General features: G+C 42.1%; 1 protein-coding gene across 1 annotated transcript; it reads left to right on the top strand.

Moving 5' to 3' along the window:
* Positions 1-337: 337 nt before the first annotated feature.
* Positions 338-1,675, top strand: LOC121193321 (protein NLRC3-like; the record flags this gene model as incomplete). Its single annotated transcript, XM_041055565.1, has 1 exon — positions 338-1,675. A coding segment is annotated over one exon (1,338 nt), but the record flags the coding sequence as incomplete, so codon positions are not given.
* Between the last annotated feature and the right edge of the window lie 14,399 nt (positions 1,676-16,074).

Genomic DNA, 16,074 nt, shown 5'->3' with positions numbered 1-16,074 from the left:
GGTGAGGCAGCTGGAGACAGCTTCTAAGATGGAGACCCTCCATGACACTCCAATCAAGTGCCACAACATCTTTAAAGCCTTACCTGACCAACAGAGATGCATCAGAGTCGTTCTGACGAACGGCGTCGCTGGCGTTGGAAAAACCTTCTCAGTGCAGAAGTTCACTCTGGACTGGGCAGAGGGCTCTGAAAACCAAGACGTCAGTCTGCTGGTTCTGCTTTCATTCAGGGAGCTGAACCTGATCAAAGATGAGCAGTACAGTCTTCTCATGCTGCTCCACGTTTTCCATCCAACATTAAAGAAGGTCACAGCAGAGAAGCTCGCTGTCTGTAAAGTCTTGTTCATCTTTGACGGCCTGGATGAAAGCAGACTTTCACTGGATTTCAGAAACAGGAAGGTCGTGTCTGATGTCTCACAGAAGTCATCTGTCAACGTGCTGCTGACAAACCTAATCCAGGGGAATCTGCTTCCCTCGGCTCTGGTCTGGATAACTTCCCGACCTGCGGCAGCCAATCAGATCCCTCCTGCATGTGTTGACAGGGTAACAGAAGTACGAGGCTTCACTGACGCCCAGAAGGAGGAGTACTTCAGGAGGAGATCCAGTGATGAAGAGCTGTCCAGCAGAATCATCTCACACATCAAGACATCCAGGAGCCTCCACATCATGTGTCAGATCCCAGTCTTCTGCTGGATCTCTGCTACAGTTCTGGAGCACATGTTGACCACAGAGCAGAGAGGAGAGCTGCCCAAGACCCTGACTGACCTGTACTCACACTTCCTGCTGGTTCAGACAAAGAGGAAGAAGCACAAGTATGATGAGGGACATGAGACGAGTCCACAGGAGCTGATGAAGGCTGACAGGAAAGTTCTTCTGAAGCTGGGGAGGCTGGCGTTTGAACATCTGGAGAAAGGAAACATCATGTTCTACCAAGAAGACCTGGAGCAGTGTGGTCTTGATGTCACAGAGGCCTTGGTTTACTCAGGAGTTTGTACAGAGATCTTTAAAAGAGAGAGTGTGATCTTCCAGAAAACAGTCTACTGCTTTGTTCATCTGAGCATTCAGGAGTTTCTGGCTGCAGTCTACATGTTCCACTGTTACACAGAGAGGAAGACAAGAGAGCTGAGGACTTTCCTGGGACAAGATGACAAACACTGGGACACAAAATCTTTTATCAGTAAAACTTTAAAGCATTCTGAAAACAATCAAAGCAGCTACCCATCACTCGATGTCCTCCTGAGGGATTCCATGGAGAAATCCCTCCAAAGTAAAAATGGCCACCTGGACCTGTTTGTTCGCTTCCTTCATGGCCTGTCTCTGGAGTCCAACCAGAGACTCTTAGGAGGCCTTCTGGGTCAGACAGAGAACAGACCAGAAATCATCCAGAGAGCCATCAACAACCTCAAGGAGATGAACACAGATGATATCTCTCCTGACAGAAGCATCAACATCTTCCACTGTCTGATGGAGATGAACGACCGCTCAGTACATCAGGAGATCCAAGAGTTCCTGAAGTCAGAGAACCGATCAGAGAAGAGACTCTCTGAGATCCACTGTTCAGCTCTGGCCTACGTTCTGCAGATGTCAGAGGAGGTTCTGGATGAGTTGGACCTGGAGAACTACAACACATCAGAGGAGGGACGACGGAGACTGATCCCAGCTGTGGGGAACTGCAGAAAGGCTGTGTAAGTCCAGATATGATCTTTAACATTATCACTCAGTGTAGATTAGTAGTTTTGTTTTTCAAATATACACAGTATGAAATTATTCTCATTTGAGTTAGTTGTGATTGTTTATTTATTCTTTTTTATTGATGCAAACCTGATGAAACTAATTTAATCAGGACTCCACTTATCTTAAGACTCATTGTGTGTCTCCAGGTTTTGTTGAATATCACTGTGTGTGAGGAAACAGTAGTATAAAGGCTTTAGTGTCTCCAGAGGGAGCTGTGTGAGTCTGATAAATGTCCTCAGGTGATGTCACCTGAGTCAGTGTGTATTGGGTCTGAAGACTACACGTCTGAAAAATCCAAAACTCAGGGAGTGTGGAGTTAGAAAGAAGTAATCTTCCCAGACCTTGGTATGAAATGAAAGAAAAAAACAAACAAAACAAAACAAAACACAATGCTCAAATTAAAGGTGCTGCTGGTGACATTTGGATGATGTGTGTAGAAGGCTGACATTATGATGATCCACAATAAGAGAAGGACAAAGTCCCTCTACTCATGTTAGTGAAAGCTCATTGATTAGGACATATCTGATTGGATTAGAAATGATTTTTATCCACATGTTTTATTCTTTATTCAGATTGAGGTCCTGCAGGTTGTCAGAGATCAGCTGTGCTTCTCTGGCCTCAGCTCTGAAGTCCAACCCCTCCCATCTGAGACACCTGGACCTGAGTAACAACACCCTGCAGGATTCAGGAGTGAAGCTGCTGTGTGGTTTTCTGGAGAGTCCACACTGTAGACTGGAGACTCTGAGGTCAGTTCACTGTCTGTTACTGTTGTAGATCTTAGATCTTTAATCCACAACTGAACCTGGTTTATCTTCATCCAGAACTTGAATCCATTCATCTTGAATGAATGAATGAATGAGATTGTAAATAGTTGTTGTTCCATATTGTGACTTTTTCTTCTCTCAGACTAAGAATTATTCCTTCAGTTTCACTTCATTTCAGTCAGTTGTCATGAATAATGTGTGTTGACTTCAATGAAACCTTCAGAACTCACACACTGGTATTTGTCACAGTCAGCAGACTCATGTTTTCTAAATGAAGTGTAGAAAATGTCCAGTGTGAGTTGTTCAAAGTCCATTTTTATCACAACAATATACAGAAGATCCTCAGAACTAATATTTGTACAAATCAATTGAAAAACACTTGAAGGAAAAACTCTTCTTTCCTTTGAAGTTCATCTCAATGAAGTGTCAGGACTAATGTCAGTTTTTCAGTGTGTGTGTGTGTGTGTGTGTGTTCTTTACCGTGATGTTATTCAGTTCCTTATAGTCTATACAGGGCCGGAGGGTCTTATCTTTCTTTTCAACGAAAAAGAATCCTTCCCCCAGAGGAGAGGAGGAAGGACGGATGATGCCTGCTTTCAGAGAGTCATTTATGTATGTTTCCATGGCCTCCATTTCTGGCTTGGACATGTTATAAAGACGGCCAGAGGGGAGAGAGGAACCAGGTAGCAAGTCTATGGGGCTATCGTAAGGCCTATGTGGTGGAAGAGACAAGGCCTTACTCTTACTGGAAAACCTCCACCAGGTCATGATATTCGGTGGGAACTGATGATAAGTCTGGAGCACGGAGTCCGATTCGGGATTCATCCCTGACGGGGGCAGAGCAGAAAGTAAGCAGGATTGATGCATTGAATCAACCAGTTTATTATTTTACCTAAGGCCCAATCAATGTGAGGGTTGTGGATTTTAAGCCAGGGGAATCCAAGTACCAGGAGTGTTTGGGGAGCAGAAAAAATCAAAAAGGAAATGTGTTCATGGTGATTTCCTGAGAGAACGAGGTGAAGTGGTTCCGTCTGGTAAGTTACTTTAGCCAGGTGTTTGCCATTCAAGGTACAGACAGGAATAGACCCAGTGAGAGGATGTACCTTGATTCCAGCTCCCTGTCCAACAATAAACCAATTCAGAATCCAGAAAATTCTGCTCAGCCCCCGAGTCGATGAGAGCGGAGAGGAAGAGGGGTTCTTCGAGCTGTAGGGAAGCCTGGATTTAAAGTCTAGGGAGATTTGATGTAGTGGAATCATTGCCCACCAGACTCCCTATTTGTACTGGTGGGCCGCCAAGTTTGGGCATGAGGGACAGGATGAGATTAAGTGTCCAGTTTTGCCACAGTACAGGCACTCACCCGCTCTCAGTCGGTGGCTGCGCTCCTCTGGTGTGAGTCGGGCTCAGCCTAGTTGCATGGGTTCCTCTGAAGCCGTGGATGGAGTCTGAGCCAGTGTCACGGCGCAGGTGGGTTGAACCCCCCTGTCCAACAAGCATCGCTCGGGGGTCCGCATTCGCGCCTCCTTTCTCTCCTCCAGGAGTCTAGACGGATCATAAGAGATATTAGTTCATTCAAAGAATCCGGTTCATCCCTAGCTGCGAGCTCATCCTTAAGTTCCTCGCGCAACCCGTTGATGAACCCCGCACAAAGCTCTGCTTCGTTCCAGCCTGCTTTAGCTGCCAATGTTCTGAATTCAATAGCGTAGTAGGCCACACTCCAGGAACCCTGTCTGATGTTTAGGAGTCTTTTTGAAGCATTAACAGGGGCATTGGGGTGACAGAAAACCAGTTTAAACTCCGTAAGAAAATAAGAATAAGAGTACCTGTGTGTGTGTGTGTGTTTTGATCTTTAACACAAGTGTGTAAATTGTGGTCTTTTCTCATTGAGCTGAACTGACTTGTTAAATGTGTTAAGGAGCAAAGACTTAAAGAACCACACTGTTGGTTTGACATGTTTCAGTCCATTAACTGCAAATCTTGTTGTACTGTAAAGTGTCGCTGGCTGTTTGGAAATTTTTCTTTATTGTTGTTGTTGTTGTTATCAGCAGTATTCTTATTACATTGTGTGCATGTTACTTTGCTTCTGACTACTTTCCAAAGTTTTCTATTAAATTCTTCTTCTTCCATACATATTAGGTAATATAAAGTAATCATTAGAACGTGCACTCTGATTGGTCATAATGTGCTATGACTTCTGTCAGTTAATCACATACAAACATGGTTGAAACCTTCATCAGACCTGAGACTATCTCAGTTTAAATTAGTATTTTGATTTCTAGTCTGATTTCTACAAAATCCCAGTTGATCTTTCTTTGACTGTCTCAGATGTTATAATGGGTGTGTGTTGTGTGGAATGTTCAGAGCTGGAGTGTGTGACATCACCCACACTCTGACTGCCATCACTGAAAAATCTCTCAGAAAACGTCTTTCAACCTCTTTTCATTTTCACATTTACCAACCTTCAGGGAAAATGTATGTAAAGTGAGAAGAAAAAGTACTTGAACCTTTTGGAATTTCATGGTTTTCTGCATTAATTTGTGAATGAAATGTGATCTGATGTTCATCTAAGTTAAGAGTATTGCCAAATATAATGTGCCTAAAATAGAAATGTTTTTTTTTTTTTTTTAAACTGTCATTAAATTAAGTGAACCCTTGGAATTAATCAGTGGTTGAACCCCCCCCCCCTCACCTGTTGGCAGTAATAATCTCAACCAGGCCCATCCTGGACATTGTTCAGGAGGAATTTCAGCCCATTCAGCTCTGACTTGAACGCTCCAAAAGGTGGATTTTGTTTTTCTGAAGTCATTCTATTGTGGACTTGCTCCAGTGTTTCTGGTCATTGTCCTGTTGCATCACTCAATTTCTACAGAGTTTCAGCTGATGTACAGACATTCTCACATTATCCTGAAGAATTTTATGGTTGGGATGTTTTCATGATGATATGCAGTGTCCTTTTTACTCCAGATGTAGTGCTGGATGTTCTTTCCAAGTAGTTCAATCTTAGTTTCATCAGTCCATGAAACCAACACTGCTGTGGAGTGTCAATGTGCTCTTTAGCAAACAGGCGTGCAGCAATGTTCTTTTTAGTAAGCAGCAGTTTCCTTCATGGTGTCCTGCCATAGACACCCTGCTCGTTCAATGTTTTACATACTGTAGACTCATGACTGTCTCTCTGGGTTGTTTCTTTACCTCATTGATGAGTCTTCGTTGTGCTCTTGGGGACATTTTGATTGGGCGCCCACTTCTTGGTAGAGTAGCCACAGTCCCAAAGTGTCTCCACTTATACATTGTTAACTGTAGACTGGTGAATTTCTAAAGTCTTTGAAATCACTTTGTAACCCTTTCCAGCTTTATGTAAATCAACAGTTCTTGATCATAGATCCTCTGAAAGCTCTTTTTGGCGAGTCATGGCTCACATAAGCATTTTCTTCTTGTGCAGAGCAAACTCAAAATGTTTGACTGTTTTTTATCAGTCAAAGTAGCTCTAGTCCACACCTCCAAATTCATTCTCTTAACAAGACTCCAGGTATGCTAACACCTGACTCCAGTTAGCTTTTTTGAGGTCATTAACTCAAGGGTTTACTTACTTTTTCCACTAGCACTATGAGGTTTTTATGGTTGTTCTCAACAAAGACATTAAAGATCTGATTTTGTGTGTGTGTGTGTTATTAATTTAGGCACATTGTATTCCTCAATACTCTTGACTTAGATGATCAGATCACATTTTATGACAAATTAATGCAGAAAACCATGAAATTACAAAAGGTTCATATACTTTTTCTTCCCACTGTATCAAAAAGTAGAAAAATGTGTCCTCTGTCACTCAGTGTTACTCTCATTGTGGTGTTTTCTGCAGAAATGTTCTACTTATTATTACTAGTAACAGCAGTATGGTATGCAAGCATGTTATGGATGTTGTGGTGACACTTGGATGATGTGTGTAGAAGGCTGACATTATGATGATCCACAATAAGAGAAGGACAAAGTCCCTCTACTCATGTTAGTGAAAGCTCATTGATTAGGACATATCTGATTGGATTAGAAATGATTTTTATCCACATGATTTATTCTTTATTCAGATTGAGTTCCTGCAGTTTGTCAGAGATCAGCTGTGCTTCTCTGGCCTCAGCTCTGAAGTCCAACCCCTCCCATCTGAGACACCTGGATCTGAGCTACAACAATCTGCAGGATTCAGGAGTGAAGCTGCTGTGTGGTTTTCTGGAGAGTCCACACTGTAGACTGGAGACTCTGAGGTCAGTTCACTGTCTGTTACTGTTGTAGATCTTAGATCTTTAATCCACAACTGAACCTGGTTTATCTTCATCCAGAACTTGAATCCATTCATCTTGAATGAATGAGTGAATGAATGAATGAAAGAGATTTGAAATAGTTGTTGTTCCATATTATGACTTTTTCTTCTCTCAGACTAAGAATTATTCCTTCAGTTTCACTTCATTTCAGTCAGTTGTCATGAATAATGTCTGTTGACTTCAATGAAACCTTCAGAACTCACACAATGGTATTTGTCACAGTCAGCAGACTAATGTTTTCTAAATGAAGTGTAGAAAATGTCCAGTGTGAGTTGTTCAAAGTCCATTTTTATCACAACAATATACAGAAGATCCTCAGAACTAATATTTGTACAAATCAATTGAAAAACACCTAATTTCAATTAAATGGCAGGTCTTCAGTGTTTTGTGTGTGTGTGTGTGTGTTTTGATCTTTAACACAAGTGTGTAAATTGTGGTCTTTTCTCATTGAGTTGAGTTGACTTGTTAAATGTTTTAAGGAGCAAAGACTTAAAGAACCACACTGTTGGTTTGACATGTTTCAGTCCATTAACTGCAAATCTTGTTGTATTGTAAAGAGTCACTGGCTGTTTGGAAAGACACCAACGAATACAGCGCATTATTATTTTTATTATTATTATTATTATTATTATTTACCATGGTTTTAGTATTACATTGTGTGTCTGTGACTTTGCTTCTGAGCATTTTCCAAAGTTTTCCATTAAATCCATCTGTAATTTGGGATCAAATAGCTGTTGTTCAGTTGAATATGTGTTTAGTTGTGGATTTCCTGAGCTGATCTGCAGGATAGAGACCAGGACCAAGCAAGACATTTTTCCTGGATCAGGACTGAACATTTGAAGTTTGATCCATTTCAGTGGTGAATCAAAGTCAGTTTTTAGTCCAACATGTCTGATTTGATCTTTATCTTCTAATTCCAGACTTGACTGAGCTCAGCAGCATGTTATGAATCTGTGTTGACATGAATAGTTGTATGAATGTTGTGGTGACATTTGGATGATGTGTGTAGAAGGCTGACATTATGATGATCCACAATAAGAGAAGGACAAAGTCCCTCTACTCATGTTAGTGAAAGCTCATTGATTAGGACATATCTGATTGGATTAGAAATGATTTTTATCCACATGATTTATTCTTTATTCAGATTGAGTTCCTGCAGTTTGTCAGAGATCAGCTGTTCTTCTCTGGCCTCAGCTCTGAAGTCCAACCCCTCCCATCTGAGACACCTGGACCTGAGCTACAACAACAAGCTGCAGGATTCAGGAGTAAAGCTGCTGTGTGGTTTTCTGGAGAGTCCACACTGTAGACTGGAGACTCTGAGGTCAGTTCACTGTCTGTTACTGTTGGAGATCTTATATCTTTAATCCACAACTGAACCTGGTTTATCTTCATCCAGAACTTAAATCCATTCATCTTGAATGAATGAATGAATGAATGAATGAAAGAGATTGGAAATAGTTGTTGTTCCATATTGGGACTTTTTCTTCTCTCAGACTAAGAATTATTCCTTCAGTTTCACTTCATTTCAGTCAGTTGTCATGAATAATGCCTGTTGACTTCATTGAAACCTTCAGAACTCACACACTGGTATTTGTCACAGTCAGCAGACTAATGTTTTCTAAATGAAGTGTAGAAAATGTCCAGTGTGAGTTGTTCAAAGTCCATTTTTATCACAATAATATACAGAAGATCCTCAGAACTAATATTTGTACAAATCAATTGAAAAAACTCTTCTTTCCTTTGAAGTTCATTTCAGTGAAGTGTCAGGTCTAATGGCAGTTTTTCAGTGTGTGTGTGTATTTCCCTCTTCACATTTTGAATTCACAAGTTTACAGTGAGCATTTAATGGTGAATAATATTGTAATGTTTCAAATGAAACTATATTTTCCCAAAAGGTTTTTTCCAGTCAGACTTTTTCTTCATTTTATGTAGTTTTCACATATGAAAGGCAAAGTGATTTTGGTAAAACATTGTTTAGATTTATTTGTGCTTTATGTGAAATGAAAAGTATGTTATTTGCATTAAAAAAATCATCAAATAGTTCATTTTCATTTAATGTTAAAAGAATGTCAGGCTTAATGGTCGGACCCCACACACGTTCACCTCACCAAATCTTTTCAAAAAGTTTGGACACCCCTGGTCTAGATATAATAATAATTATTATTATTATTATTAGTAGTAGTAGTAGTATTATTGTAGTAGTATTTGTACTGATAGTTGTAATATTAAATTGTATGTATCTGACGGTGCTGCTGACTATTTTCCAAAGCATTCCATTAAATCCATCTTTTATAAACAGTGAAAGCTCATTGATTAGGACATATCTGATTGGATTAGAAATGATTTTTATCCACATGATTTATTCTTTATTCAGATTGAGTTCCTGCAGGTTGTCAGAGATCAGCTGTGCTTCTCTGGCCTCAGCTCTGAAGTCCAACCCCTCCCATCTGAGACACCTGGACCTGTGGATGAACAACCTGCAAGAGTCAGGAGTGAAGGATCTGTATGATCTTGTGAAGAGTCCAGACTGTGGACTGCAGACTCTGAGGTCAGTAGAGGGTTGGAGTCAGTCCATGCTGCTTTCATCAGTATTGTCCTAAACACAGTTTGTATCAAAGCAAAGATCCAGTGTCTCCTGTAAACCTCCAACCTTCTCAGTGGCTGCTTTCCTCATTGAAGCTGTGAGAGGAGAATGGTGACAGGCTTCAGGATTGGACAGAAAAACAGAGAGACAGAGAGACAGACAGCAGTCAGCCAATCAGATCAGCCACGAGCCTGATTGTGATTGTGTGTTTTAGGTGATGTAAAGACGACTGTTGTTGTTGTGTTCATGTCTACAGGAAGTAGAGCTGGATTACAGCTGACAGCCTCACAAGATGTGTAGAGACAGTGGTCCTCATTCATCAAAGTGTCGTAGCATCAAATCTGATCTGAAACTGTTTGTTCTCTCATTTCAACACTAAAGAATTGATGAGTTTGATCTTTGTCACAGCTCTGAGATCAGTCTGACTGCAGCCTGCAAATCACTGGCTCTGATTTCAGAGAAGCATCATGACATTTTGTCAGCATGTGGTCTGATACAGAGCAGAACCTCTGCTGAAGTCCAGTGATCACATCTGTATATGTGTCCATCTGTCAGATACTTTCAGTGACAGCCTCCATGTTTATTTGTCAGCTGATATTTCAGAAGCAGATCAGATGTTCATCAACACACAGAGACTCTTTCTTTAAATGGAACATGAGTTGACATGTAACAGCAGTGAATCCATCACTAAACTGTTTGTGCAGTAATGAAGCTTCATGACTCAGCAGTTTATTTCCACTGTGGACTTGAGTGAAATGTTCAGAGTAAACAGACTTGATGCTAAAAGTCTCTGCAGGTGTGTGAGCTTCCAGCTCAGTGTCTTCACTCCAATACGTTAACATGAGAGCTGAGAGGAAGCTGCTACACTACACAGCTGCTCCACTTCTGCTCTGAACAGGACTGAAGTCCCTGCTGCTCTTTATACTGGATGTGCTGCATCAGTGACTGACAGCTGATGAAGTGAGTCTCTGTAAACACTGATTTATCACCTCTGTTGTCTGTCTTCTTCTCTCAACAGCTGGAGGCTGTGATCTTTCTAAAGGAGAGAGTAAAGAGGACGGTGTGTGTGTTGAGAGAGGACGAGCTGTGTCCTGATGATCCAGAGAGGTTGAAGCAGCAGCAGCTTGTGTGTAGAGAGGCTCTGATTGGTCCATGTTACTGGGAGGTAGAGTGGAGAGGAGAGCTTCATCCAGCAGTGACTGACAGAGGAACCAGAAGAAGTGGAGAAGACTCTCAGTGCTGCAGTCTGAACTGCTCTGAGAACAGCTCCACTGTCAAGTCCACCATCATCCCTGTGTGTTCCTCTGGATCTGAAAGAGAATCATCAGTGTATCTGGACTGCTCTGCTGCTGCTCTGTCCTTCTACACAGTCTCTGCAGACTTCTCATTAAGGCTGTAGTCAGGACTTTAGAAATACTGAGGTCATGAGGTCAAACTTCCTTTAGACAATGTCTTTTTTCTGTAACTTCCATTTTCTGTTTATCTGGATTTTTTAAACCATATAACTCATGTATCTAACAGGTCTGAACTCTCTGTGATGTGTTATTTAAATGCAGCAGTGTGTCCCTGAGTTTTAATGAACCTCTGAATTTCTGTATTGTTTCCTGTGTGTATTGAATTGAATGGTTTAAAGGCTGTTTCCTAACACTAATAATAAATCCAATAATTATTCTGACAACTCGCTGGAAAGTTCTTTGAATTCTAACATAATTCAGCACCACTATCAATGACAGTTATCATGTGGACATTGCAACCAGGGGAGAGGACACACTAGACCTAGTGTCTACAAACAACAAGGACTCTTCCAGAGCTGCTGCCCTCCCCCATGTTGGTAACTCTGACCATCCAGCTGTTATACTCACACCAGCTTACAAACCCAGAGTGAAACAGGTCAAGCCAGAGGTCAGACAGGTTAGAATGAGACCAGTCAGTGGGACATTTTCAGAGAGGCAGCAACATATGACAATGTTTCTGACCTCCAGGAATATACTGTGTCTGTCACTGACTGCATTAATAAATTTATAAAGGATGTGACAGTGGTCAAAACCATCAAGAGGCGAGCCAACCATAAACACAAAAAAGTTTGCTCTCTGCTGAGAGCCTGGAACTCTGCATATAAATCTGGGGATGCTGCAGCAAATAGTCTGACAAGGAAGAACCTGTCACAGAGATCAGAGAGAGGACGAGGCCACGATGACCTGAATCCCTCTTATGCACGGTTTGAGGTCAAAAGCACCATCCAGGCACAGACGCTCCCACTACCATCCAGAGACCAGGCACTCCAGCTGTCCACTGCTGAAGTGAGAAAGGCCTTTGGACTGGACAACATCCCTGGATGTGTTTTAAAGGATTGCGCAGAGCAATTGAAAGGTGTCTTTGCAGACATCTTCAACACATCCCTCAGGCAGGCAGTCGTACCCACCTGCCTCAAAAGCACCACTATTATTCCAGTCCCAAAGAAGTCAGATCCAGCCTGCCTGAATGACTTTCACCCAGTGGCCCTCACACCAACTGTGACCAAATGTCTTGAGCAGCTGGTTTTGAAACATATTAAGAACAATCTCCCAATAAACCTGAACTCCCTTCAATTTGCTTATAAAACAGACACAATCTCCACCACACTCCACCTCACGCTGTCACACCTGGAGAGGAAGAATACCTACACCAGAGTCCTTTTCATTGACTTCAGCTGTTAATACAATCACTCCACAGCAGCTGGTGGAAAAGCTGAGGCTGCTGGGTGTGAACACTGCAACCTGCAACTGGTACTCAGCTTCCTGACAAAGCAGCAGCAGACAGTCACACATTAAGATCCATCTCAGGGGTGTGTCCTGAGCCAGCTGCTGTTTCGCCTTCTCACACATGACTGTACAACCAGATGCAGCACCAACCACACTGTTAAGTTTGCAGACAACACAACCTAATGACAATGATGAGTCTGCTCACAGACTGGAGGTGGAGCTGCTTGTAGTGTGGTGCAGATCCCACAACCTCACCATCAATGTGGACAAAACAAAGGAAATGGTGATTGATTTCAGGAAATCTGGCAAAGATCACCACACACATCTCACCATAAATGGTGCTGCTGTGGAGAGGATTGGCAGGGTTCAGTTCCTGGGCGTGCACCTAGCTGATGACCTGTCCTTCTCCATCAACATCACAGCTGTCATCAAAAAAGGGTTAGGGTTAGACAAAAACGTCTCCACCCCCTCCGGAGACTCAGAAAGTCAGGACTCCCCACACCTCACCTCATCACATTTTACAGGGGCACCATCCAAAACATCCTGAGGCTCAGCTTCACGTCCTGGTTTGGCAGCTGCAGGGTCCACGAGCAACAACAGTAAGACATTTAAGACTGCATTCAGAATTGTTGGTGCCCCTCTCCTGTTCCTGAAGGAGATCTACCAGCAGCGCTGCATTCACGGAGCAATCTCCATCATCAGTGACTCTCAACCACCCCTCTCATGGCCTGTTCTCCCCCCTTCTTGTCCAGCAAGAGGTCCAGGAGCATCAGCAGGATGCTGAACAGCTTCTTTGCACAAGTGGTGAGACTGATGAACGGACTGTGGCCCCTCCCCATCCATCCACACACCCACGCAGCCACACTGCTGTGAGACAGAGAATGTCACAGTCACTTTAGTCAATTTAGAGTTTCTTAGTTTCTAGTTTAACAATTTTCTTTCTCTACCCACTGTTTATTTTAATGTCAGAAGCTGGTGAGAAACAACATTTCGTATCAGCCTGTGTATTTTTGTAAATACCACGTGAAATAAAGAAAATCTTGAATCATGAATCTAAATTTTAAAAAGTCAAAGTAGAAAATATGTACAGTATTTCTGTACAATGATAAAACTTTGAAAACACACCTTTACACTGTGCCGTGGGACTTCGGTGCAATGTGGGCTGACCCCGTGACCTGGGCCTGGATCCAGATAAGCAGCAGATGATGACATGACATGACCTTTACACTGTGCATTCAAAGACCTGCCATTTGTGTGATCTCTTTATCTATATCAAGACTGATCTTTTAGTGGACATGAGGACATATCACAGCATGCACAGTGAACAAGAGGGAAAGATTAATTACTGTTGGTTTCTGACAAAATAACAGTCAATTCCATTGAATCACAAGATATAATTCAATTTCTCCTGTGGGTGTTAAGAATAAATCTCTTAACAACCATCCAAAAATAACTTTTCAACATTTCTGAAAGCATCTTAAATAATAAAAAAAAAAACAGTTACTCAGTATTCAGTATATTAGGTGTCTGGAGGTTCCTCAACAGGTCTCCTAGCTTCCTAGTCACCTGCAGCATGAACAGTATAGCTCAGTATAAATGATCATCACCTGGACCTGTATTGTAATGATTATCTTTGACCTGTCACAGAGGGAAAGTCACAGGTGAACAGCTTTAATGATTTAATGATTGCTATACCAAATGATCCAATAAGTCATTCTATGTTACTGATCATATAGGTTTATGTTCTTGTTATGGCCACAGCTGTGTTGGAGAATTGGTAAGTTTGTGTGATGTGTATCAGGTGTGTGTGTGTGTGTGTGTGTGTGTGTGTGTCCTACGGTGACTGGTTCAAATGCTGTCTGTTGCATATAGAGTAATGGAATTATACTGATGCCTAGTAATGTACATTCTTTATCATTTGCTTTTATCTCAAATCCACAAACAGCTTGATGTTCAATGTATCATTCATGCTACGTTCATGACTGGAGGTGGGGTGATGATGTGATAGCTGTTAGGTGCGCAGGTGAATTGAGGGGAATGGCAAGCAGATCACCACACTCTGGCCTGAACACACATACACACACAGGACACACACACGTACAGGTGGAGAAGACAGACAGGGACAAATAACACACACCAGTAGAGATCGACTGATTATCGGCGCCGATGTTCGGCATTTTGACGCATATCGGCATCAGCCTTCTTTTTAATCCGACGGCCAATGAGAGATCAATTTAAAACTGGGTTATTTTGGCTCTGATGCAGCTGCGCCTCTGTCTGCAGACACTACTCTGTCTCCAGCATTGTCCCACCCATAGCACCATCTGATTGGTTACAAGCAGAGCTGATTGGCACGGAGGTTTTGAAGGTAAGTTAAGGCGCAGACTCTCCCGAATTGCATGAATTGCAATTGGATGAGCGTGCGGAAGTGTTCTCGAGAGAGAGTATGAGGTATGCTGGAGCGTTAGGATGAGTAAGTTGTGCGTTAGCGGCAGAAGTTTTAATACAGTGAGCAAAGGAATTAACAATAAAGTTGAAGCCTGCCAGGTGAACAAGACTCCCGGCTCGTTCTTGTTGGAGTTCTGCCGTAGCGTGAGTGACAAGGAGGGGGGTTAACCACGAGCAGGTACCGCTCGTCCCTGGAGCTTTCACAGCCGAACAGAAATGGCTCACAGCTGTTTGGTGTTTTTAACGGTTTCATCACTTGAAACAAGGTTGCTGATAATATTGATAGAGAAATAGTGAGAATAATAAGAAGTGTGTGTGTGTGTGTGTGTGTGAGAGAGTAAAATTCAGTTTTTTTTCAAACCCTCATTTCAGATGGACAGACTGAAGTCTTCAGTGAAGTCTCTGTAATTTATTAGAGCAAGAGGAGCCGTCTCACTGGAACAATTCTGCTTTTAACACCACAATCTGCAAATTTTATTTAACTTTGTTTTATTTACTTTATAAAATTTTAGGAAGCTATTTATTTATTTATTTAAATTTTCAGTTAACTAAATATCGGTTATCGGCCTCCTTGACTACTAATAATTGGTACTGGCCCTGAAAACACATTATCGGTCTGTCTCTATTCAGTTCCTCATGTTTCTTTGGATTCACCTCTTTTGCTGTTTTGGTTTCAGTAAGACGTCTTAATTTCCTTAAGTTTATGTTTTTGAATTTTCCCTACGTGGACACTCTGAGTTTTGTTACCTGGCTGAACAGACTCTGTAAGATAGAGACAGTGACTTTTCTTATTAAAATATGCTCATTAATCAGATTGCCTGGGTCTGCACAAAGAAGTTTCAATGAAGCCATGGTTACAGAGTCACTTCCTGAATGGCTCTGAAGCTTTGTGGACAGCCCAGAGCTCCAACCAGCCTCCCAGTCTGCCAGCCTCAGACCAGTTCCTGTTCTCCAGTCAACCACTGAGCCTTACATTTAAAAGAATGTAATCACTGCTGTAACACATTTATGTTTCCAATATTCAATCCTCAAAAGACCAGGAAATAAAGTTAAAGTATTTCTTGCCGGAGTTTGAAATCCTGATTCTAGTCTACCTGTTCTGCTTGGTTTTGTTGGTGTCGCCTAATATCAGGATGATAGTTCCTACAGACCTTCAAGGTATGAAAGAGACCGATATGACAGATGAGATTCCCATAATCGTCCTGGATCTTCTGAGCGTCATGCATGTGCCTGCAGCCCATCACCCAGGGACTACACACAACGTGGCCGCTCTCTGGAACACTGTGAGGACTTCCATTCTCCTTCCCATAACAAGAAGGTGACAAGTAGTTGACAGTGGGGGCCAATTGCCAGCTACTGATTTTACTCAGGCCCATAAAGACAGTAATGCCCTGCCCACGGATTTAACCAGAGACAGTTTATCTGGGGTTTATGTGTCAGAAAGACATGTATCAGTTGTGACTGAGGACACTGTTGTGCATGCTTTTGTAGACAC

Source organism: Toxotes jaculatrix, chromosome 14, assembly GCF_017976425.1.
Source record: "Toxotes jaculatrix isolate fToxJac2 chromosome 14, fToxJac2.pri, whole genome shotgun sequence".
NCBI classification, from domain to species: Eukaryota; Metazoa; Chordata; class Actinopteri; family Toxotidae; genus Toxotes; species Toxotes jaculatrix.
Note: the sequence above shows the minus strand (reverse complement) of the source record. Positions and strands in the feature narration are given on the sequence as shown.